The 25356-nt window shown below is 46.1% G+C and overlaps 1 protein-coding gene across 3 annotated transcripts in view; it reads left to right on the top strand.

Moving 5' to 3' along the window:
* The window catches only part of LOC124555635 (spindle assembly abnormal protein 6 homolog), a 275888-nt gene that overhangs the window by 71418 nt on the left and 179114 nt on the right, over nucleotides 1–25356 (top strand). For all 3 annotated transcript variants that reach the window (XM_047129612.1, XM_047129613.1, XM_047129614.1), the window contains one exon: nucleotides 23532–23717. In XM_047129612.1, the coding sequence (XP_046985568.1) occupies nucleotides 23532–23717 (186 nt within the window). The remainder of the gene's footprint in view (nucleotides 1–23531; nucleotides 23718–25356) is intronic.

Genomic DNA, 25356 nt, shown 5'->3' on the forward strand with positions numbered 1-25356 from the left:
GTCGCCGCCGCTCCGCTGTTGACCACCTTGTGACATTGTCGACATTCATCATGAACAACTTTTTGCGAAGGCGCCAAATGGTAGCCGTGTTCTTTGACTTGGAGAAGGCTTATGATACCAGTTGGAGAGGAGGTATCCTCCGCACTATGCACAGGTGGGGCCTACGCGGTCACCTGCCCCTTTTTATTGATTCCTTTTTAACGGATCGAAAGTTTAGGGTACGTGTGGGTTCCGTATTGTCCGACGTCTTCCTCCAGGAGAACGGAGTGCCTCAGGGCTCCGTCTTGAGCGTAGCCCTTTTTGCCATCGCGATCAATCCAATTATGGATTGCATTCCACCTAATGTCTCAGGCTCTCTCTTTGTCGATGACTTCGCGATCTACTGCAGTGCCCAGAGAACATGCCTCCTGGAGCGCTGCCTTCAGCGTTGTCTAGACAGCCTCTACTCATGGAGCATGGCAAATGGCTTCCGGTTCTCTGAAGAGAAGACGGTTTGTATCAACTTTTGGCGATATAAAGCGTTTGTTCCGCCATCCTTACATCTCGGTCCCTTTGTTCTCCCATTCGTGGAAACAGCTAAGTTTCTAGGGCTCACGTTGGACAGGAAACTGTGTTGGTCTCCACATGTCTCTTATTTGGCGGCCCGTTGTACACGTTCCTTTAATGTCCTCAGAGTTCTTAGCGGTTCATCTTGGGGAGCGGATCGCACTGTCCTGCTTTGCTTGTATTGGTCCATAGTCCGATCGAAGCTGGATTATGGGAGCTTCGTCTACTCGTCCGCTCGGCCATCCCTCTTAGGCCGGCTCAACTCCATCCACCATCGGGAGATACGTCTTGCGACCGGAGCCTTCTACACTAGTCTTGTCGAGAGTCTTTATGCTGAAGCTGCCGAGTTACCATTGACCTACCGGCACGACGTACTGCTGTGTCGGTATGCCTGCCGGCTGTTGTCTATGCCCGACCACCCCGCTTACCAGTCCTTCTTCGCCGATTCTCTCGACCGTCAGTACAGGTTGTATGTGTCTGCCCTGCTGCCCCCCAGAGTCCGCTTCCGTCGCCTGCTTCGACAATTGGATTTTGCTCTCCCTACCACCTTCAGAGAGGGTGAGAGCCCGACACCACCTTGGCTCCAGGCTCCGGTTCATATTTACCTCGACCTCAGCTCACTCCCGAAGGAGGGTACTCCGGCTGCAGTGTATTGCTCACGGTTTGTCGAACTTCGTGCTCGACTTGCCGGTCACACCTTTATTTACACCGATGGCTCCAAAACTGACGATGGTGTCGGCTGTGCCTTTGTCGTCGGGGCCGCCACCTTTAAATACCGGCTCCTCGACCAATGTTCCAGCTTTACAGCCGAGCTTTTTGCTCTCCATCAGGCCGTTCAGTATGCCCGCCGCCACCGCCATTCATCGTATGTACTCTGCTCTGACTCACTCAGTGCTCTTCAGAGCCTTGGAGCTCCCTATCCGGTCCATCCCTTGATTCAACGGATACAGCAGTCCCTCCATTCTTTCGCTGCTAATGGTTCTCCTGTCAGCTTTCTGTGGGTTCCCGGACATGTAGGAGTGCCTGGGAATGAGGCTGCGGATGCTGCAGCCAAGGCTGCAGTCCTCCTGCCTCGGCCAGCCTCCCATTGTGTCCCGTCATCTGACGTTCGTGGGGATGTATGTAAGAGGCTTGTGTCGTTGTGGTGGGATGCTTGGTCATCGCTCCAAGGAAACACGCTCCGGGCAGTAAAACCGCTCCCAACTGCTTGGACAACCTCCTCCCGACCATCTCGGCGAGAGGAGGTCCTTCTGACCAGGTTGCGGATTGGGCATTGCCGGTTTAGCCACCGCTACCTGCTCTCCGGTGACCCAGCCCCGCAGTGCCCTTGTGGTCAGGCATTAACAGTGCGCCATGTTTTATTGTCGTGTCCCCATTTTAGTCAATTTCGTGTTGTCCTGTCCCTGCCATCTACTTTACCAGATGTTTTAGCTGATGACGCTCGAGCAGCTGCTCGTATTCTGCGTTTTATAACTTTGACTGGCTTGTCCAAAGACGTCTAACCTTTGTACTTATTTTATCTCCATCTTTGTCAGGTCTTTCTGGTGTCCCCCCCCCCCCCCCCCCCATTCCCTTGAGTTTTGCTAGATTCCATGTGTTCTAACAACAGTGACTGGGCGCTAATGGCCTCAGCAGTTGAGCGCCCTTAAACCCCACAAAAAAAGTCCATCGAGCATTGAGATCTTTAGCCCACTTTCTCGGCGTTACATTGCAATCCCGCTCGTTCTCCATCTCTTTGGCGAGGATATCTTCCTGGGTGTGTTTTCCACCATGCACTATACAATGTCACTTTCTGTGCCGATGATGACTTTGGACTTCTTTGCACTTCATATCCAGCATGGTAGCCAGTCCATTGTGGTGGGGTCGCAATATACCCTGTTGGTTGTAGCCCCCTGACAACACAGTGATCACTCTGCTGATGCCTGTGTCGTTAACTCCCCATGTATGCCAAGCAGTAGATGCCCGTCACCCTGGGGCATTGGGACTCCCGGCAATGGCCATCCTGCTTGGTGGTTTTGCTGTGGCCGGGTGGCGCCCGTGGAGAGGGCACCTGGTCGGAGTGGGTGACATCAGGGCGGATGACACGCCATGAAGCGTAGTACGTCATCTCTTGCTGGTGGTCTGCCGCCAGCAGTCTCTAAGCAGGCAAAGTCTAACTTTAATGCTAAGAAATATGATCCCAAGTCGTTCCCCTCCCTGGCCACACCATGGAGGAATGCCAGGCTAAGGATGGCAGTGAAGCTTATTCGCCCCGGTACCTCATATGTACGAGAGTTCATGGGGAATCATTAATGTCCATGAAGCCTCAGTCTTTTAAGGAGCATTTGGAGGACAAGTTCGGGGAGGTGGAGGGTGTTGTGGTTGGCAGGAGAGCCAACACTGTGTTACTAGAGGAGGCCGAAATGCACGCGTTTTAGCTCACGCAGGCTGGCGTGAGGTCTGGAACAGGACAAGGAAATTAGAATTTAGAAAAACGGACGTAGCTGGTGGAATACTTAACTTTAATCCATTAATGATGAACGTCGGTCTTGATGGTACATGATTCACAATATCAATAGTAACTGATAATGGCACCTTGCTAGGTCGTAGCAAATGATGTTGCTGAAGGCTATGCTAAACTATCATCTCGGCAAATGAGAACGTAAGTAGGCAGTGAACCATCGCTAGCAAAGTTGGCTGTGCAACTGGGGCGAGTGCTAGGAAGTCTCTCTAGACCTGCCGTGTGGCGGCGCTCGGTCTGCAATCACTGATAGTGGCGACACACGGGTCCGACGTATACTACAGGACCGCGGCCGATTTAAAGGCTACCACCTAGCAAGTGTGGTGTCTGGCGGTGACACCACATTCCTCCCCCGCAAATCGGCGTATGGTTGTGGTATAAGGCTTCCACGTGGGGAGGACCCCATGTTGACGTATGCGACGAGGTGGGGAGCCTAACAACAGGCGAGGCTGTGCCACCCGCACCCTGCCATTCGGACTGCGGGGAGCTAGGAAACGCCTGAAAACCTGCTCCAGGGTGCACGCCAACATGCGGTGTATGCACCCGTAGAGAGACAGGAGGGGCCGAAGGGTCAACCTCCATCGGGCCGGGGCACCCGACGGGCGAAGACGACACATGGTCCGGAGCGGGCAAGAGTTCCATGTCGGAGGTCAACTGGTCCCTGCAGCGACGCGTCCACTGCGGGCGTCGCTGGCGGGAGAACAGGCGGTGGCGGCATGTCGCCATGAGGCAAAATGGAAGGCAGCGTCGGTAACACCTGGGGCTGAGGCGAGCCAGTAAATGGGTCCCCAGGGCGCTGACCGGACGGCACCGTCGCTGAAAGCAGATGGCGAGCAGCAGATCCCGTGCGACGACAGAGGTGCAGCTGAGTGAGATGGCGGCCATCTCACCAGAGGCCCCCAAAACCAGATACATAGCGTGTCCGAGGCAGCGAAGAATGCGCCCTTTGAGCTAATGCCGTGAACCTCGATAGTGGCGGTAGTAGACAACGTCGCCCGGGGCAAAAGCGGGTGTCTGCCACTGCACAGGAACCTGATGCGGTGGATGTAATAAAGACATCAAGGTTCGATGAGGGCGACCGTGGAGCAACTCAGCCGGCGAGTGACCATCTTGGGGCTGAGAGCGATACGAGGACAAAAAGAGCAGTAACGCGTCCTCCTGAGAATGCGACTCTTTCAGCTTCAGCAACTGTGATTTGAAAGTTCTAACCAATCGTTCAGCGGCACCGTTTGACTGCGGCGAAAATGGCGTGGACGTCAGATGTTGAATACAATTGGCCTTGCAGAATGACTGAAATTCTGCGGACATGAATTGTGGGCCATTGTCGGAAACAATAGTCTGTGGAAGACCTTCAATGCAAAATATAGCAGATAACACTTGGATGGTGGCAGATGACGTCGTGGAAGACATCCGGGCTACAAAACAAAAATTACTGAATGAATCTACCACAACCAACCATTGAGCATTCCAGAATGGGCCAGCGAAATCGATGTGTAAGCGTTGCCAAGGGAAAGTGGCTTTTGGCCATGCAAAGAATTTCCACGGTGGTGCTGATTGCTGTTCGGCACACACCATGCAAGAGGAGCACATATTCGTAATCGCGGCATCGATTCCGAACCAAGTACAGTGCTGACGAGCAAGTTGTTTCGTTCTCACTATACCCCAATGTCCTTGGTGGAGAAGCTTTAAGACAGAGGACTGTAACGAATGTGGTACCATGACCCTGGACTGATCATTATCAGAACACAACAGCAAAACACCAAGTCGTACAAAAAGTCTCTCCCTGTGAGCAAAAAATCGGCAAACCAATGGATCCCTGATCCGTGACTTTGACAAGGGCCATTGCGTAGCAACAAAACGCAGAACGGTAGCAAGGACAGACTCGGCAGATGTGGCTGTAGCTACACGGCGAAAATCAATCGGAAAAGATTCGACCACGTCATCGGTTTCCTCATCAATGAACATGCAAGCAAGTTCGGATGAATCAAATGCCCTATCCTCAGCAACAGGCAAACGGGACAACGCATCGGCGTTTCCGTGCTTAGCAGTGTACCGATACAAGATATCGTAGCGGTACTGCGAGAGGAAAATAGACCAGCTAATGAATTTCTGCACTGTACGCGGAGGTACAGGCTGGGTCGGATGAAAAAGCGATGTCAAAGCTTTGTGGTCTGTGATCTTTCTCGATCTGTGAATAGTTTCTTTGCGCCGACGAGAGCAATTTGGACGCAAAGGCAATAGGGCGATTGTGCGATCCATCTTTGTGCGCAAACACAGCACTGATCCCGAAATCCGATGCATCCACCATCAACAAAAGGGGCTTCTGGGGATCGAATGGCATAAGGCAAGTATTGGAAAGCAACGCCGATTTCAACTGGCGAAAGGTGCGTTCGCATTCCGTCGTCCAGACGAATGGAACACCTTTATGGCATAAGCAATGAAGCGGAGCTAAAATGGAAGAGGCATGTGGCACATATCTGTTATAGTAATTTATTTTTCCCAGCACACTCTGTAGCTGCTTCAAATTCTGCAGCGAAGGCAAGCCTTGTATGGCACGAAGGTGCGTGGGACTGGGATGTATGCCTTGGGCATTGAGTACATGTCCCAGGTATGGCAATTTACGAGCAAAAAACACACATTTGTCCTTCCGCAAGTGAAGACCATTTTGTCGCAAGACCTGAAATAATGTTCTGAGATTGGCCAAATGTTCTTCTTCCGTCTTTCCGGAGATCACAATATCGTCCAGATAATTTGCTGCAGTAGGGACCGACGCACAAACAGTTTGTAGATATTGCTGAAACAATGCAGGGGCAGATGCACACCCGAATGGCAGTCGTTTGAATTGATACAACCCAAGATGCGTGTTAACCACCAAAACGTGCTGGGATTCTTCGTCCACCGGTATTTGCAAGTACGCATCTGCTAGGTCCAACTTCGAAAAATATTCACCCGGGCACAGTTTGTCAAAAAGATCTTCCGGGCGGGATAAAGGAAAAGTTGCAATCACTAGTTGTGGATTCACTGTTGCCTTGAAGTCCACACAAAGTCTCAATTTTCCGGAAGGTTTGTGCAAAATTACCAAGCGTGATGCCCAGAGAGAAGCCTGCACACGTTCAATTACACCTTGTGATTCCAAATTGTGTAATGTTTTTGCGACCTCATCACGCAATGTGTGGGGAACATTGCGCACTCTGAAAAATTTCGGTTGCACGTTTACTTTCAGTTCCAAATGTGCTTTATGGTTCTGAGCGCAACCGAGGCCCGGTGCAAAAATGTCTGCAAATTCTTCACATAGACGAGAAACACTTTCTGAAGGCACAGTTTGGATCACTGATAGGTCCTGATTTACTATAGACAAGTTAAATAACTGAAATAAATCGAAACCAAACAAGTTCACTGCAGAAGAAGAACGAAGGACGTAAAATGACAAGTTTTGTTTGTCCTTTGTATGTTGCAAGAAGGCTGCACTGTCCTAACACAGGGATCTCTTGACCGGAATAGCTAGTTAACTTAACATTTGCGGCACGCAACGGAGCTGTGCCCAGCAGTTTGTAAGTGTCTTGATTGATCAGTGAAACTGCAGCCCCGAGCTGGAATGGTATCACTTTGCCGTTAATGTCCAAGTCCACAAAAAGTTTATTGTCCTGCTGATGACAAGAGCGACTGTTTCGTGCAACATGAACTGACACTGGTACAAAATCACTTGCGACTTGACAGGAGTTCCGGCAATGTCGACACACACTATTTGTGGGACGAACACAGTCACTGTTAGAGAGAGTGGCACTGGGTGGAGTGGAATGAACTACATGAATTTCCATGGGTGAAGTTTGGCGAGCCTGAGTATCCTTGGTTCGATTCAGATTCCATCGCGAAGCAAAGGGCCCGGAATGGTTTTGAGTTTCCGATCTGAGCTTTTTCTGGCAAGCACTCTGAACATGTCCTTTTTTATTACAGAAAAAGCAAATAGCTTGGCGTGACAGGCAATTCTCACGCGAATGTCTAGTAGCGCACTGCGGGCATGATTTTAGCCCTGCATTTGCTTGGCGGCGTGGCGCCCATGGCTGAGAGCCTGACGGCAGCGGCGCGGCCGAGCGCGAAGACTGTTTACTGTTCTGCGCAGCTCGCCCGGCGGGCCAGTTAACCTGACACACGGGTGGCGAAGTTTCAAATGATTCCTGAGCAAAGTCAAGTGTGTCCTACCGATCCAATATGTCCATCACTTGTTGAAGGGAGGGATTGACTAGTTTCAAAATCTGTTCCCTTACACGAACATCAGAAAGGTTCTGTGCAATTGCATCGCATACCATAGTATCTGAATAAGGGAGTCCACATTGACACTCAAAAGCACAATCCCTAGTAAGGCCTTGCAAGGTTGCAACCCACTCCCGATTAGTCTGACCTGCCGTACGTTTTGTACGAAAGAAAGTATACCTTTTCGCAACTACATTGACTGATTCTTTGAAATATGCGTCTAATGCAGACAAAATTTCTTTGTAGGACAGAGTTGCTACGTCGCGTCGGGGAAATAATTTGACTATCACGCGGAATGTTTGTACGCCGACCGATAAGAGATAAGGCTGCCGCTCGTTACCTTGAATTCTGTAGGCGGTGAGATGGAATCCAAATTGGCGTGACCACTCCGTCCAGCTTTCCAGTGCAGCATCAAAAGGGCGAAAAGTTGGTGCAACAGCGTGTTGTGGCTGCGTTAGCGGTGGAGCGGCGGCTGCCGCATCGTTTTGCATTGCACGTTGACCCTGGACGAGCTGTCCAAGGGCATCCAGTAGTGCCTGCGTCTGCTGATTTTGTAAGTGATAAAATTCGGACAGTACATCTGGAGACTGTGGCGAAGCCATTACACAAGTAAATCAGGGCAGTTTAGAGAAGAACGCGGTTTTGCCTCGTCGCCAATGTTGTGGTTGGCAGGAGAGCCAACACCGTGTTACTAGAGGAGGCCGAAATACACGCGTTTTAGCTCACGCAGGCTGGCATGAGGTGTGGAACAGGACAAGGAAATTAGAATTTAGAAAAGTGGACGTAGCTGGTGGAATACTTAAGGGGCTCCGGAAAGGCTCAAAATCATGAAAAGTTCAGTTTTTACTTTTTTACGTTTTCTGAATCTGCAGACTATTACACCTTTTAATAGATATATAATTTATTCAATTCCGAAGACTACAACTATTTTTAAATTTTTTTTGAAATGTGTTCTACATGGGCGTGACCCACTGTGGTGCTGTTAAACTGCTTTCAAATGGTGTTATTATTAACGTCCGTGTTCATCAGGTACATTTTAGTGATGTGAGATAAAGTATGTGTTGTGGCTAACCTGTGATGGTTCAATATATATCGCTGGTGTGATTGTCGATTGTTTCATGTTTATTTACTCTGTCGTTATCTCGAAAATATTCGTAATTAATTCTGTTTCTTGAGTCTCTGTTTTGTTGAAGTATAATAATGAGTAAAAGTAAAGTTATTAGAAATCCTCTGAAGGCTTTTAAGAAAAGGAGAAATGTTGGAAAGCCAAAGGTGTGTGTTATTACTGTAAACAATAAAGATGATAACCAAGTGAGTGAACCTAACCTCTCAAGTACACCTGCCCATAGCAGTCAAAGTGGGAAAGAAAATACTTCACAGAAGAAGCTTGGTTCAATGAGTGAAAACTATGAATGTTTTATGGGCGAATCGGATGTGAATGAAATATTTGATATGTCGGTTCTCAAAGGAATTTTTTCAAACTGTGTAAGATGTATTCATTGTAGTGAAGTTGGTCTGGAACTCTCCATAATAAAGCAGGTAGGACTTGCTAGTGAAATACAACTGAAATGCGATAAGTGTTCATACATGACCACCTTTTGGAACAGTGTTGCAGTAACTGCAACTGAAGAAAATGGTAGCAAAATCTACGAACACAACAACGAGCGATGCTTGCTTTAGACAAGGAACGCCTTCGGGCTGCAGACAGGGCTGTAAAGAGTCTAGAAATACAAGCAAGAGTAAACAGGAGGAGGAACAAGAGGAAGCTGGAGGAGGAGTTTGCAGAGGATGAAGATAATCCATCCTATGGACCTGGAATGCACTAAAAAGTTAATCCAATCTTTGTCGCTCGATTCCCAAAACTTTTATTTTCTCATACTAATTACATGTTTTCTAAGGATCTTCCAAACATATTTGTTTCAAACTTTCAGTAAATGTTGCACAATACCTTCTGCATAATTTAACACAGCCTTTTTCCAAAAAACTGTATATTTTTGAATATATAAATAAAAAATTGCAAAAAAATGTTGTGAATTTTCATTACAATTGAAAAAAAATCATCTTTAATAACTGAACTAAAATTTTGTAAAATCCCTGTGTAAAGTTGTAGCCCATATTCCAATAAATAATCTGTAAAAAGTTCAACTTCCTACCTCAAATACTTTGTGAGGAAAAATGTAATTTATAAGCGTTATTTTAACATTGCAAGTATAGGGCGTTCCGGAGCCCCTTAACTTTAATCCATTAATGATGAATGTCGGTCTTGACGGTACATGATTCACAATATCAATAGTAACTGATAATGGCGCCTTGCTAGGTCGTAGCAAATGACGTATCTGAAGGCTATGCTAAACTATCGTCTCGGCAAATGAGAACGTAAGTAGGCAGTGAACCATCGCTAGCAAAGTCGGCTGTACAACTGGGGCAAGAGCTAGGAAGTCTCTCTAGACCTGCTGTGTGGAGGCGCTCGGTCTGCAATCACTGATAGTGGCGACACGCGGGTCCGACGTATACTACCGGACCGCAGCCGATTTAAAGGCTACCACCTAGCAAGTGTGGTGTCTGGCGGTGACACCACAGAGGGCTTGTCCAAAATGTGCTCTGGGTCAGTTTTGATAAAAACAGCATCCTCTACCCAGTCACGGGCATTACTCGCTTGTGGCAAGTTGGGGGATGTTTCTGTTACCATCACGCCTCATAAGAGCTTTAATATGGTTCAGGGTATTATATTCCACAGGGACCTTCTTTTGCAGTCGGATGACAAGCTGCGCGCCAATTTAGAGCGTCGACGTGTTCATTTCACCGGGCACGTCCATCAGAGTCAGAGGGATAACCAGGTTGGCACTGGTGCCTTCATCTTGGCATTCTAGGGTGGCACATTGCCCGAGAAGGTCAAGGTGATGGTCTACTGCTGTGACGTAAAGCCATATATCCCTCCCCCGATGTGGTGTTTGGAGTGCTGGAAGTTCGGTCATGTGTCTTCCCACTGTACTTCCAGCATCACATTCGAGATTGGAGACACCCATCGCATCCCAATACTCAATGTTCCCTGCCTCCCATCTGTGTCGACCGTGGAGAGCATCATCCACCTTGCTCATCAGACTGCAGGATTTTACAGAAAGAGAGGAAAATCATGGAAAATAAGACCCTGGACCGATTGACCTACACTGAGGCTAAGAGGGAATTTGAGCACCTACATCCTGTGGCTATGACCACCTCATATGCCGCCGCTAAGAGAACAGTTGTCACTCCATCAGTTCCTTGAATTCCTGTTGCCTCTCAGAATCGGGAGACTACACTTGTCACCTTGATGGTAGGGGGCACTTCCCTCCATCTTGCTCCCCCACCACCTACTTCAGGAGCAACACCCCCACCCCCCAACCTAGCCATCAGGGATTTCAGTCCCCACTTCTGAGCCAGAGACGCGTAAGGCTTCTTCGGCTCCTCTTGCTAGGAAGGGGTCCCTTGGGTCACTTCCTTCCCAGGTTACTGCTAGTGGGAAAGATGACACCTGCCCAAAAGCAGCTGATCGTAGGGCTTCACGCTCATCCTCAGTCCTGGAGACTGATTCAGTGAAGTCCTCCCAGCCAGCGAAACCCGAGGAACAGTGCAAGAAATCGGAAAAGAAGATCCTCAAGAACAAGGAACTTGCGGTGGCACCCACACCACCGCCACCTTCAAGCTCTACGTCTGAGGGTGGGGTGGAGATTCTGGCATCCGCTGAGGACCTGGATCTCACCGGACCCTCAGTCACAATGGATATAGACTGCTCAGGCAAGAAGTCGGCAGCAGGTGACCCTGAGGCATAAACTGCCTCATTGAATGTTCCATGCCTTCCCAGTCTCACGATGATGTCATCCTCCAGTGGAATTGCGGTGGTTTTTTCCACTGCTTGGCTGAGCTATGGCAACTGTTAAGCTTTACACCTACTTTCTCTGCTTTGCCCTCCAGGAAACCTGGTTCCTGGCAGTGCGAATCCCAGCCCTCTGTGGCTATAAGGGATATTACAGGAACCGTAGCGACTATAATCGAGTGTCGGGTGGAGTTTATGTTTGTCCTAAACTCAGTCTGTAGTGAAACTGTGCCCCTTCAAACCCCTCTTGAAGCTGTGGCTGTCAGAATACGGACGTTGCAGAAAATAACTGTCCACAATGTATATCTTCCTCCAGATGGTGCAGTACCCCTGATTGATCAAGTCCCCAAACCTTTCCTACTTTTGGCAGATTTTAACGCCCCTAAACCCTTGTGAGGTGACACCATGCTTATTGGCCCAGGCAGAGATGTCGAAACTTTACTGTCTCAGTTTGACCTCTTCCTCTTAAATACTGGGGCTGCCACATATTTCAGTGTGGCTCGAGGTAGTTACTTGGGGCTGCCACATATTTCAGTGTGGCTCGAGGTAGTTACTTGGCCATTGATTTATCAATTTGCAGCCCAGGACTTCTCCCATCTATCCACTGGAGAACACGACAACCTGTGTGGCAGTGACCACTTGCCCATCTTCCTGTCACTGCCCCGACGTCAGGCCCACGGATGTCTGCCCAGATGGACTTTAAACAAGGCAGATTGGTAAACTTTCACCTCTGATGTCACCGTTGACTCTCCCCCGCATGGTAACATCGATGTGATAGTTGAGCAGATGACTACCACAATTCTTTCTGTGGCAGAAAAGGCGATCCTATGCTCTTTAGGGTGCCCCCGGCAAAAGACAATTCCTTGGTGGTTGCTGAAAGTCGAAGGCAATTACAGAGCTTCGGTGAGCTATACAGCAACATAAGTGGCACCCTTCCCTAGAGCATCTGATAGCCTTTAAACGGCTCCGTGCCCGTGTACGCCATCTTATAAAACGACGGAAACGGGATTGTTGGGAGAGATACGTGTCAACCATTGGGTGGCATACGTCACCTTCCCAAGTATGGACGAAGACCAGGTGTCTTTTGGGGTACCAGACCCCAACAGGTGTCCCTGGCATTACCACCAATGGTGTGCTATGTACCAACGCAAACGCGATTGCCGAGCACTTTGCTGAGCACTATGCTCGAGCCTCTGCATCAGAGAACTACCCTGTAGCCCAGGGCTTCACAACATACGTGCTCGCGGAGCAAGCTGTGAGCACCAAGGCGCGAGCACGGAGCAGCGCCAGCACACTACCCCCCACTACCGGACCAGAGCAAAGAGTCACGTGGGGCACACAACAGCTGCCGCCAGTCAATGTAAATCCGCGGCTACCTGCAAGGATATCACTCACAAATTACTACTGCGACAAATGAAACAAATAAAGGAGAATGTACACGTGCCACATAATTTTATTAGCTTAGTGTATGCCTCTACATTCGTATTAATTTGTGAACTGTTACACAATAAAAGGTGTCACTGAAGTGTTGGATTCTCGGTTATCGTACTTTTTGCCCTTAACAATTGCGTCTATGTTCGGAGTAATTGTTCTTGTGCATTGTAGGCGCAGCGTGCAGTTTAAATTTCGATCAGACAATGCGTTTCTCAGGCGCGTCATGTTAATTTCATTGCAGAGAACAGTTGTTCACAAACATACGTGGAACCGAACATTGATATTATTCTAGCCGCCAGTTTGTGCAAACGAGGAAATCTATCCTGAGGGAAGTGTGTGTAGAATTCCAAAATGTTTTTCTCGTTCTGAAATTTGTCTCTGTATTCTCTGTCACACTGGAGGTCAATAATTTCTAGTTGCAGCTCAGGACGAATCTCTTCAATATTCGCTGAATATGGAGAGGAGAACAGATCAAAATCACTGTCTAGTGCTGTCAGATCTTGAAAGCGTTGATCAAATTCTTCCTTAAGGGCAACTAAACTATTTGAATAACGTTCAGTCTTTGTGAACATCTTGCATGGATGATAATTTAGGAGAATGAGCTAGATTTCCTGTTTCCAGCTGACTCACCCAAAGTGTCAATTCATTTTAAAAGCTCGTATTCGATCTATGAAATGAGTAATTAGCAGATCTTTACCTTGTAGTGAAATGTTCAAAGCATTCAGATGGCTAGTTAAATCTGCTAAGAACGCGAGATCACATTTCCATGAAGGCTCTTTCAATTCAGGAACGCACATGTTATTTATTTCCATGAACATATTTATCTCATCTAATAGGCAAAAAAATCGATTTAATAGTTCGCCAGGACAAAGCCAGCGGACCTCGCTGTAATAAGGCAGGCTACCATACTGGCTTTCTACATCCTCAAGAAAGCTTTTAATTGCCTGTGTTGTAGCCCATGCTTCCTTATACAATTGGTTGTACGAACAACAACACTCATCACATTTTTTAGAGTGATACTCTTTGCACATAAGTTTTCTTGGTGGATCACACAGTGAACGCCCCTTATTTCATTCGGCACAGTTTTTGCATTTTCTCCTTCAACAGCGCAACGAAACCTGAGTTTTTCCCCGTCATCGCTGGTGCACCGTCTGTAGACTCTGAAACTAAATAATCCCACGACAGTCCTATATTTTCAACACTTTCTTCAACACTACTTAAAATATCACCTCCGGTTGTAGTGTTCTTCGTGGCTACCACATCGAGGAGCTCCTCCCTCACTTGAAGATCTCTATTAACACCTCTAATAAATATGGGAAGCTGAGCTGTTCCAGTGATATCAACACTTTTGTCCAGAGCTAGAGAATACACCATAAAATCTTTACAGATATTTGCAAGCTGGCTCTGGACGTCGTCTGCCATGTCCTGTATGTGACGCATAATGGTCATGTTAGATAATGGCACAATCCGAACTGTTCAACTTGAGATGGACACAAATGTTCCGCTGCAACTATCAAACATTCTTTTATTAAATCGCCATCAGTGAAGGGGTGCAGGGATTTTGCTAAAAGCAAAGCAATTTTGTAACTCACTCTGAGCTGCCTCAGTTGATTTTTTTTCGTCGTCCAGATCTTCTTCGGATAGCTTCCTTTTAAGTTTAATAACTTCCTGTGCACGATCTGGTCCATCACATTTTCCACTTCCATAGTCTTTCGCGTGGTATGATATGTAATGTAGCTGCAAATTAAATTTCCTAAAAGAATTCAGCGTTTTGTGACATACTAAACATTTTGCAACACCATCTTTCTTTTCCTGTAAACAGATACAATTCCTCCCAATGGGGGTTGAACTGCGAAAGCATGGTTGGGGTTACACAACGGCGACTTGACATGATTCTTAACCAGCGAAGTGACTGTCAGAGCTGATCATAGTACTTTAAACGTTACACAGTCGGCGCGAATTCAATAGGCACGCTGCGGCCCTATTCAAACGTGTGCGCGCATTTCCCCTCCCTCCCATCCCTCCCTACTATGCGACCTTGCACCTGCTCGCGAGCACATGCCTGAGCATACGCGATTGCTCGCGCTCAAAACCGGCCAGTTGTTAATCCCTGCCCTAGCCTTTCACACCCTCAAACGGTGGATGGAAAGAAAAATCCTCTCGTTCACTACACGCCACAGTGAACCCTATAATGCCCCATTTACGGAATGGGAACTCCTCAGCACACTTTCACATTGCCCCGACACAGCTCCTGGGCCGGTTCGGATCCACAGTCAGATGATTAAACATCTCTCATCTGACTACAAGTGCCATTTTCTCGTCATCTTCAACTGGATCTTGTGCAATGGTGTCTTTCCATTTCTATGGCAGGAGAGCAAACCCGGTAAAAAACCGCTTGATGTGGATAGCTTTCAGCCCATCAGCCTCACCAACGTTGTTTGTAAGCTGCTGGAATGTATGGTGTGTCGGCGGTTGGATTGGGTCCTAGAGTCACACGGCCTACTAGCTCCATGTCCGGGCAGCTTCCACCAGGGGCGCTCTACCACTGATAATCTGGTATCCCTCAAGTCTGCCATCCGAACAGCCTTTTCCAGATGCCAACACCTTGTTGCCGTCTTTTTTGATCTATGCAAAGCGTATGACACCACCTGGCAACATCATATCCTTGCCACATTATATGGGTGGGGTCTCTGATGCCCACTCATGATTTTTATCCAGAATTACCTGTCGCTCCATACTTTCCATGTCCAAGTTGGTGCCTCCCATTGTAGTTGTGAACCCTATAATGCCCCATTTACGGAGTGGGAACTCCTCAGCACAATTGCACATTGCCCCATTGTTGTTGTTGTTTGATGCAGCTCTCCATGCTACCCTATCCTGTGCAAGTTTCATCATCTCCCAGTACTTACTGCAACCTGCATCCTTCTGAATCTGCTTAGTGTATTCATCTCTTGGTCTCCCTCTACGATTTTTACCCTCCACGCTGCCCTCCAATGCTAAATTTGTGATCCCGTGATGCCTCAGAACATGTCCTACCAACCGGTCCCTTCTTCTTGTCAAGTTGTGCCACAAACTCCTCTTCTCCCCATTTCTATTCAGTACCTCGTCATTAGTTATGTGATCTACCCATCTAATCTTCAGCATTCTTCTGTAGCACCACATTTTGAAAGCTTCTATTCTCTTCTTGTCCAAACTATTTATCGTCCATGTTTCACTTCCATACATGGCTACACTCCGTACAAATACTTTCAGAAACGACTTCCTGACACTTAAATCTATACTCGATATTAACAAATTAATCAATATACAGATTGAATAACGTCGGGTAGAGGCTACAACCCTGTCTCACTCCCTTCCCAACCACTGCTTCCCTTTCATGCCCCTCGACTCTTATAACTGCCATCTGGTTTCTGTACAAATTGTAAATAGCCTTTCACTCCCTGTATTTTACCCCTGCCACCTTCAGAATTTGAAAGAGAGTATTCCAGTCAACATCGTCAAAAGCTTTCACTAAGTCTACAAATGCTAGAAACGTAGGTTTGCCTTTCTTTAATCTTTCTTCTAAGGTAAGTCGTAAGGTCAGTATTGCCTCACGTGTTCCAATATTTCTACGGAATCCAAACTGATCTTCCCCAAGGTCGGCTTCTACCAGTTTTTCCATTTGTCTGTAAAGAATTCGTGTTAGTATTTTGCAGCTGTGACTTATTAAACTGATAGTTCGGTAATTTTCACATCTGTCAACACCTGCTTTCTTTGGGATTGGAATTATTATATTCTTCTTGAAGTCTGAGGGTATTTCGCCTGTGTCATACATCTTGCTCACTAAATGGTAGAGTTCTGTTAGGCCTGGCTCTCCCAAGGCAGTCATTAGTTCTAATGGGATGTTGTCTACTCCCGGGGCCTTGTTTCGACTCAGGTCTTTCAGTGCTCTGTCAAACTCTTCACGCAGTATTCTATCCCCCATTTCATCTTCATCTTCATCCTCTTCCATTTCCATAATATTGTCCTCAAGTACAGTGCCCTTGTATTGACTCCCTATATACTCCTTCCACCTTTGTGCTTTCCCTTCTTTGCTTAGAACTGGGTTTCCATCTGAGCTCTTGATATTCATACAAGTGGTTCTCTTTTCTCCAAAGGTCTCTTTAATTTTCCTGTAGGCAGTATCTATCTTACCTCTAGTGAGATAAGCCTCTACATCCTTACACTTGCCCTGTAGCCATCCCTGCTTAGCCATTTTGCACTTCCTTTTGATCTCATTTTTGAGACGTTTGTATTCCTTTTTGCCTGCTTCATTATTGCATTTTTATATTTTCTCCTTTCATCAATTAAATTCAATATTTCTTCTGTTACCCAAGGGTTTCTACTAGCCCTCGTCTTTTTACCTATTTGATCCTCTGCTGCCTTCACTATTTCATCCCTCAAAGCTACCCATTCTTCTTCTACTGTATTTCTTTCCCCCATTCTCGTCAGTTGTTCCCTTATGCTCTCCCTGAAACTCTGTACAACCTCTGGTTCTTTCAGTTTATCCAGGTCCCATCTCCTTAAATTCCCACCTTTTTGCAGTTTCTTCAGTTTTAACCTACAGTTCATAACCAATAGATTGTGGTCAGAGTCCACATCTGCCCCTGGAAATGTCTTACAATTTAAAACCTGGTTCCTAAATCTCTGTCCTACCATTGTATAATCTGTCTGATACCTTTTAGTATCTCCAGGATTCTTCCATGTATGCAACCGTCTTTTATGATTCTTGAACCAAGTGTTAGCTATGATTAAGTGCAAAATTCTACCAGATGGCTTCCTCTTTCATTTCTTACCCCCAATCCATATTCACCTACTATGTTTCCTTCTCTACCTTTTCCTACTCTCGAATTCCAGTCACCCATGACTATTAAATTTTTGTCTCCCTTCACTACATGAATAATTCCTTTTATCTCATCATACATTTCATTAATTTCTTAATCATCTGCAGAGTTAGTTGGCATATAAACTTGTACTACTGTAGTAGGCGTGGGCTTCGTGTCTATCTTGGCCACGATAATGCGTTCACTATGCTGTTTGTAGTAGCTTACTCACACTCCTATTTTTTTATTCATTATTAAACCTACTCCCGCATTACTCTTATTTGATTTTGTATTTATAACCCTGTATTCACCTGACCAAAAGTCTTGTTCCTCCTGCCACCGAACTTCACTAATTCCCACTATATCTAACTTTAACCTATCCATTTCCCTTTTTAAATTTTCTAACCTACCTGCCCGATTAAGGGACCTGACATTCCATGCTCCGATCCGTAGAATGCCAGTTTTCTTTCTCCTGATAACGACGTCCTCTTGAGTAGTCCCCACCCGGAGATCCGAATGGGGGATTATTTTACCTTCGGAATATTTTACCCAAGAGGACGCCATCATCATTTAACCATATAGTAAAGCTGCATGCCCTCGACAAAAATTACGGCTGTAGTTTCCCCTTGCTTTCAGCCGTTCGCAGTACCAGCACAGCAGGGCCGTTTTGGCTAGTGTTACAAAGCTAGATCAGTCAATCATCCAGACTGTTGCCCCTGCAACTACTGAAAAGGCTGCTGCCCCTCTTCTGGAGCCACACGTTTGTCTGGCCTCTCAACAGATACCCCTCCGTTGTGGTTGCACCTACGGTACGGCCATCTGTATCGCTGATGCACCCAAGCTTCCCCACCAATGGCAGGGTCCATGTTTCATGGGGCCTTCCATAGTTCCCCTATATCCAGTAGAATGGGGTCCTGTAGGGCTCTGTATTGAGTGTATCACTATTTTTAGTGGCCATTAATGGTCTAGCAGCAACTGTAGGGCCGTCCGTCTCACCCGCTCTGTATGCAGATGACTTTTGCATTTCGTACTGCTCCACCAGTACTGGTGTTGCTGAGTGGTGTCTACAGGGAGCCATCCACAAGGCACAGTCATAGGCTCTCGCCCAAGGCTTCCAGTTTTCGGCTGCTAAGCCGTGTGTTATGCAGTTCTGTCGGCGGCGTACTGTTCATCCGGAACCAGAACTTTACCTTCATGACAATCCACTCTCTGTAGTAGAGACATATCGATTCGTAGGACTGGTTTTCAATGCCCGATTGACTTGGCTACCTCACCTTCGTCAGCTTAAGTGGAAGTGCTGGCAGCACCTCAATGCCCTCTGCTGCCTGAGCAACACCAACTGGGGCGCAGATCACTCTGCTCTGCTGCAGCTCTACAAAGCCCTTGTTCAATCCCGCCTTGACTATGGGAATCTGGTTTATGGTTTGGCGGTGCCCTCAGCATTGCGTGCACTCAAACCAGTACCCCACTGCGGTGTTCGCCTAGTGATGGGAGCTTTTAGAATGAGTCCGATGACCAATATCCTGGTGGAGGCCAGAGTCCCTCCATTGCAGATCCAATGTGCACAACTGCTCGTCAGTTATATTGCACACATTCGTAGTTCTCCTGAGCATTCAAATTACTGTCTTTGTTTTCCACCCGCGTCAGTTCATCTCCCACATTGGCGGCCCAGGTCAGAACTAACGATTGTGGTTCGCATGCGATCCCTTCTGTCTGGCATTCGGGAGGGCAACGGTTCAATCCCGCGTCCGGCCATCCTGATTTAGGTTTTCTATGATTTCCCTTAATCGCTCCAGGCAAATGCCGGGATGGTTCCTTTGAAAGGGCACGGCCGACTTCCTTCCCCATCCTTCCCTAATCCGGAGACCGATGACCTCGCTGTCTGGTCTCCTGCCCCAAACAAACAAACCAACAAACCTTCTGTCTGAACTGGAGTCCTTCCCTTTACCACCTCCCATCCAGGTCCGTCTGCATACACTTCCATGGTGTACACCCAGGCCACAGATTCATTTGGACCTTTCGCATGACCCTAAGGACTCAGTTACTCCTGCTGCTCTCCACTGTCACTTCCTCTCGATTCTTGACGTGTTCCGGGGCTCTAAAGTGATTTACACCAACGGCTCGATGGCTGATGGTCGTGTTGGCTTCACCTACATCCACAGAGGCCATTTTGAACAGCATTACTTGCTCGATGGCTGCAGTGTATTAACTGCAGAGCTAGTGGCCATCTCTCGTTCACTTCAGTATATCCGTTCGTGCCCCGGACAATCGTTTCTTCTGTGTACTGACTCCTTGAGGAGCCTACAAGTTATCGACCAGTCCTACTCTCGCAGTCGTTTGGTAGCGTCCATCCAGGAGTCCATCTATGCCCTGGACTGGTCCCGTCATTCAATGGTGTTTGTGTGGACCTCGGGACATGTCAGCTTCCCAGGCAACAAACTTGCCGACAGTCTGGCCAAACAGGCTACGTGGAAACCACTTCTGGATATGGGCATCTCTGAACCTGACCTGCATTCTGACTTACGCCGTAGGGTTTTTTGGCTTTGGGATACGGAATGGCATAACAGTACATACAAAAAACTGTGTGTCATTAAGGAGACTACAAATGTGTGGAAGACTTCCGTGCAGGCCTCTCGCAGGGAATCAGTTATCCTCTGCCGGCTCCGCATTGGCGACGCTTGGGTGACCCACGGTTACCTCCTGCACCGTGAAGACCCGCATGAGTGTTGGTGTGGTGCCAGGTTAATAGTGGCCTATGTTCTGGTGCACTGTCCCACCTTGACTGCCCAGCGACGAAATCTTGGGTTATCGGACTCTTTGCTGCTAATTTTATCTGACAGTGCCTCATTGGCTGATTTAGTTTTATCTTGTATTCGGGAGAGTTGGTTTTATCATTTGATCTAAGTTTTAGCGTATGTCCTTCGTCCCTTTGTGTCCTCCACTCTAGTGCTTCTAGGGTGGAGGTTTTAATGTGTTGCAGAGTGGATGGTCAGTTAGCCATGGTAATCTGCTTTGTTGTTTTAATCTCTTCATCCCATTTCTTGTGTTTCTGTGGTTTTTTGTCCCCTTTTGTCAATTTACATTTTTGTTGCCTTTCATCGTTCTTGTGATTTTTCCTTTCATTCCGTTTTGAGTTGTCAGTCTCGTTTGTTTTATTCTCACACTTGTGGAATTGTTTTATTCAGAACAAGGGACTGATGACCTCGTAGTTTGGTCCCTTTCCCCCCTTTTAATCCAACCAACCAAGAACTCCCTTGCCCAATATGCTTAATGTCTTGCGAGGCTCATAACAGGCAGGAACTAACTCCCAAATCTAGTTCACAAAGAGGTTCACTGTGCCACATCCTCACACACCCTTAATCCTTCCAACACTGTCAAGAATCAACCACAAAGGAGCACCCCTTTGTCACTCATTGTCACCTTGGACTGCAACAGCTGAACCGTATTCTTTGCCTGATCTTTGATTATCTATCATCATGCCCCGAAATGAGTTGTATACTACCCAAGAGCCTTCTCACGCCTCCTAAAGCGGTGTTCCTTCTCCCACCCAACGTACTCAACATCTTAGTTCATTCCTATGCCACTCACACTCCAACCCCTTGCCGCAAGTATCATACCCTTGTTGAAGACCCAGGTGCAAGACCTACCCAATCCACCCACCCACCCACCCACCCACCCACCCAGAAGTTCCTACTCCAGTTGTGTCACAGGCTTATCCTACCCCATCAGAGGCAGGGCCACCTTGGAAAGCAGCTATGTTGTACATAAATTCTACTGCAATCACTGGACAGCTTTTTATGTTGGTATGACAACCAACCAGCTGTCCATCAGAATGAATGATCACCACCAAACTGTGGCCAAGAACAAAGTTGACCATGTGGTTGAAAATCGTGCAGCTGAGCGCATCCTGTTAGATTTACACAGTTGCTTCACAATCTGGGCCACCTGGTCATTCCTGCCACTACCAGCTCTTCTGAACAACACAGATCTGTGTTAGCCTTGCAACATATCCTTCATTAACGTAATCCTTCTGGCCTCGGTCTGCATTACCCCACTGTCCCCACACCCTCCACCTTTCTCTGTCCTGTAATGCCCTATCCATTCACATCTCCATGTCACCTTCATCTTGAGTTACTCCCCACCATCTTTGATACCTGTGCTTCACATGCCTAGTCCATGCACCTGCCACCACTCTCTTTGATTCTTAGCCAGCAAACAGGCTGCCTCCCTCAAAGCCTCTAAGTACCTACTCTCAACACCTCTTCTGCCCACACTGGACGTCGGGAGGACGACGGTTCAATCCCACGTCCGGCCATCCTGATTTAGGTTTTCCGTGATTTCCCTAAATCGATCCAGGCAAATGCTGGGATGGTTCATTTGAAAGGGCACGGCCAATTTCCTTCCCCGTCCTTCCCTAATCCTATGAGACCGATGACCTTGCTGTTTAGTCTCTTCCCCCAAACAACCCAATCCAAGTCTTCTGCCTCCTGCCTTTCTATCCTCTACACATCCCACCCTTTACAACCCCACCACCCCACCCCCATCCACCTGCGGAACTGCAATCGTGTGGCATTGTGCATCCAGCTGGAATCACATAGGGGCACAGACTCTGTGTGTGTGTGTGTGTGTGTGTGTGTGTGTGTGTGTGTGTGTGTGTGGTCCTAATAATGGATCTGTCAAATTTTATATACAATTTGTAAGTGTATTATCTTCTTCTTGACCATAATATGCAACAAATCTGATGAGCAGAGCGAGATACATAGAAAGGAAGCAGAACTAATTTACAAAAATTGCCGTCCTACGTCACTAACATCTGCATGTAGCAGAGTACTAGACAAATTTCGAAGTTCAAGCAGTATGTCTTGCTTGTAAGAAAACAACTGTGTCTTCATGGAAATGTGCATAAATTCTGAAAACATTGAGTGTGCAAATCACAACTTACGCTCTTCTCAAATGGTATCCTTAGTGTCACGGATAGAGAAAACTGGACTGATTTAGAATTTGCAGACTTTTGAAAAGCTGTGGATTTAGTTGCAAGTTTACATCTTCTAAAGAAAGTATGTCCCTTTAGGGCAGCTAACCAGGTTTGTGACTGGGTTGTAAACTTTATCAGACAGATTGTGACACATTATCACTGGCAGAGAGTAATTTACAGATAGTGAAGTAAAATCTAGTGTGTCCCAGGGCAGTGTAATAAGTTAATGACTTCATGTTATATGTTGATGTCATAACAGATAGTATTAGTTGCGATCTTAGTATTTTCATAGACAACACAGTTATCTCCAAGGACATTTCAACCTGTAAAAATTTATATCTCAACAACCTATCAGCCTCGTACAAAGACTGGCAATGAACCCTCAATGAAGAGAAATTTGTGAACCTTACAAAATGTAGAAGTAGTATGGCTTCATTTCACTGTAGAATTAATGGGTCACAGGAAGTATGTCATACCATACAAACGTAAAGATATGAAGTGGAATGATGACATAGGATCAGCTGTAAGTAAAGCATATAACAGGTCAAGATTCATTTGTAGGATATTAGGAAGCTGCAGTTTGTCTACAAAACAGATTACATGCATAACATTGTACTGTCCTTACTTGATTTCTGCTCTAATGTAAGGGACCCATCATATTTGAGAAGGTCTTTTATTTCTTTCTCATATGATAGTTGATCTCTTTACACTATATGACAGCAAAGCCATTAAAAGTTCCATGATTCTCCATACCATCTATATTTCTCTGGCAAAAGGAACTCATACACCTAAAGTTGTGAATCAGTTCTGCTATGGTGTATGTTAACTATTAATCTGCTCATGCCTTTTTAATTTGTAAGCAAATATTTCTTAAATCTTCATATGGTTATATTATGGTCGGTTGCTTTTTATTTTATTTACGTATGTATCAGCATAAAAATTTTTGCTGTGGCCTGGAAACTTCTTTTTTAGTATTACTTATCCTGCTATTAATCTATGGTATTTAAGTTCCTTTAATTTTTTACAATATCTACATTACATGTAGTTTCTTCTGCATTTAAGAATGATATACATGCGAAAATGTAACATCAAGTGAAATTATGTTACTCTGTATTTGTAACTTCGTTTTAGGAGGAAAGAAGAAAATTCATGCTCAAAATGGAAGACTATGACTCAAAAATATTGCAGTTTGAGGCTGAAATCATCCTACAGAAAGCAAAGACTGATGAAATTATTCATGAATATGAGAAGAAGATGTCACAGATATCAGAGAACCATGCAAAAGACCTGGCTGCGGAAAGAGAGAGGACTCAACATGTAAGCCACTAAAACTGATGTACTGAAACAGTCCATGGGACTTTACTTTTTATTTAATGATTTAAGGTTTTTATCAATTTCGCAGTTTGCTTGAGTGGAACTGTCATTGGTGTGGGTGTGTAGTCAGTTTCATTATAATAGTTGGTGGAGTTTGTCTTCCTGTTAATCTGTTGTTTTATTTTTCTCAAAGTATTAGGCTATGTTCACACTGTGTGCTTATCAGGGCCGGGATTACATGCACCGGACCGGGCTGCACCTAGCCTGCTCAAAATGCCACCCTGGGTGTTCACACTGTGCACTGGGCCAGGAGGATGAAGAAGGGGAAAAATCAACTTCCCGATTTTCACACTTTAAAAGCTCATGGTGGTGTAGAAGACTACACCACATTGTTTTGTGAACTTGTTTTTTCCTTGAAAGTTTTACTTTCCTCGTGAAAACAGAAATGCTTACTTTTCATTTTGTGTGATTGTTTTTTAGTTCTGTAATGTTTCTCAATTGATTCTGAAAGAAATATACAGTTAAAAAATCTGATTTTTGTGCAGGTGTAGTGTAGAATCTTAGCTTCTTAATAAGCCATTTACCTTTTAATAATTCATAAGTCATTGCGAAATGACACTATTTGTCAACCATGTGCACTTGATGTGCAGATATAGTGATGAAAAAGTTTGATAGTGTGTAGCTTACGGTTAGATAAGTTTTAGAACATACATTACTGTGAGTGAAATATAGCTAGAAGTACAAAAAAGTTTTTGAATTGATTGTGATCTTGATATCGGTCTCCTTTCACAAGTAACTGCAAGTTCTTGAGTGGCATCAATGCTGTGATGACAAGCCTATGGAGTTCGCATAGTTTACAGTAGTGTCAAACATTGCAGGATATAAAAAATGAAGTACTAGTGATCATTTCAGGCTTAGTGAAAGTCCCTCGTGTCATTTTAATGTTCCATGTCTAGAAAAATACAAATATATACAAATTTTCCCCTCAGCGACATCAGATTATACTGGACAATCGTCTTCCATGGCTTTGAAAGGGTCACACCGTACATTATAAAAGGCAAAAATTATGGACTCTCCCCATGAATATTGACTGGCATTTAGGAGGGTTCTTCCTTAGGTGAAGAACTAAAAAAGTCCCTGGAAAATTTTTTATTCGTGTTACAAAATGAGTAATAATACATTTCAGTATCAGCTGAAAAACATTAAAGACAAAAATTTCATAACAGAATATATTTTTACAGGATTACAACACAAAACTGAGTTGAATTAGTGCAGTCATTGTTTTGAAGGAGAACTTTGTACTGAACTAACTGCCTCCAGTTCAGAATGAGATTTTCACTCTGCAGGGGAGTGTGCACTGATATGAAACTTCCTGGAAGATTAAAACTGTGTGCCGGACCGAGACTCGAACTCGGGACCTTTGCCTTCTGCGGGCAAATGCTCTACCAACCTGAGCTACCCAAGCACGACTCACACCCCGTCCTTACAGCTTTACTTCTGCCAGTACCTCGTCTCCTACCTTCCAAACTTTACAGAAGCTCTCCTGCGAACCTTGCAGAACCAGCACTCCTGAAAGAAAGGATATTGCAGAGACATGACTTAGCCACAGCCTGGGGGATGTTTCCAGAATGGCTAAGCCATG

The sequence above is a fragment of the Schistocerca americana genome, chromosome X (assembly GCF_021461395.2).
Source record: "Schistocerca americana isolate TAMUIC-IGC-003095 chromosome X, iqSchAmer2.1, whole genome shotgun sequence".
In the NCBI taxonomy this organism is placed as follows: domain Eukaryota; kingdom Metazoa; phylum Arthropoda; class Insecta; order Orthoptera; family Acrididae; genus Schistocerca; species Schistocerca americana.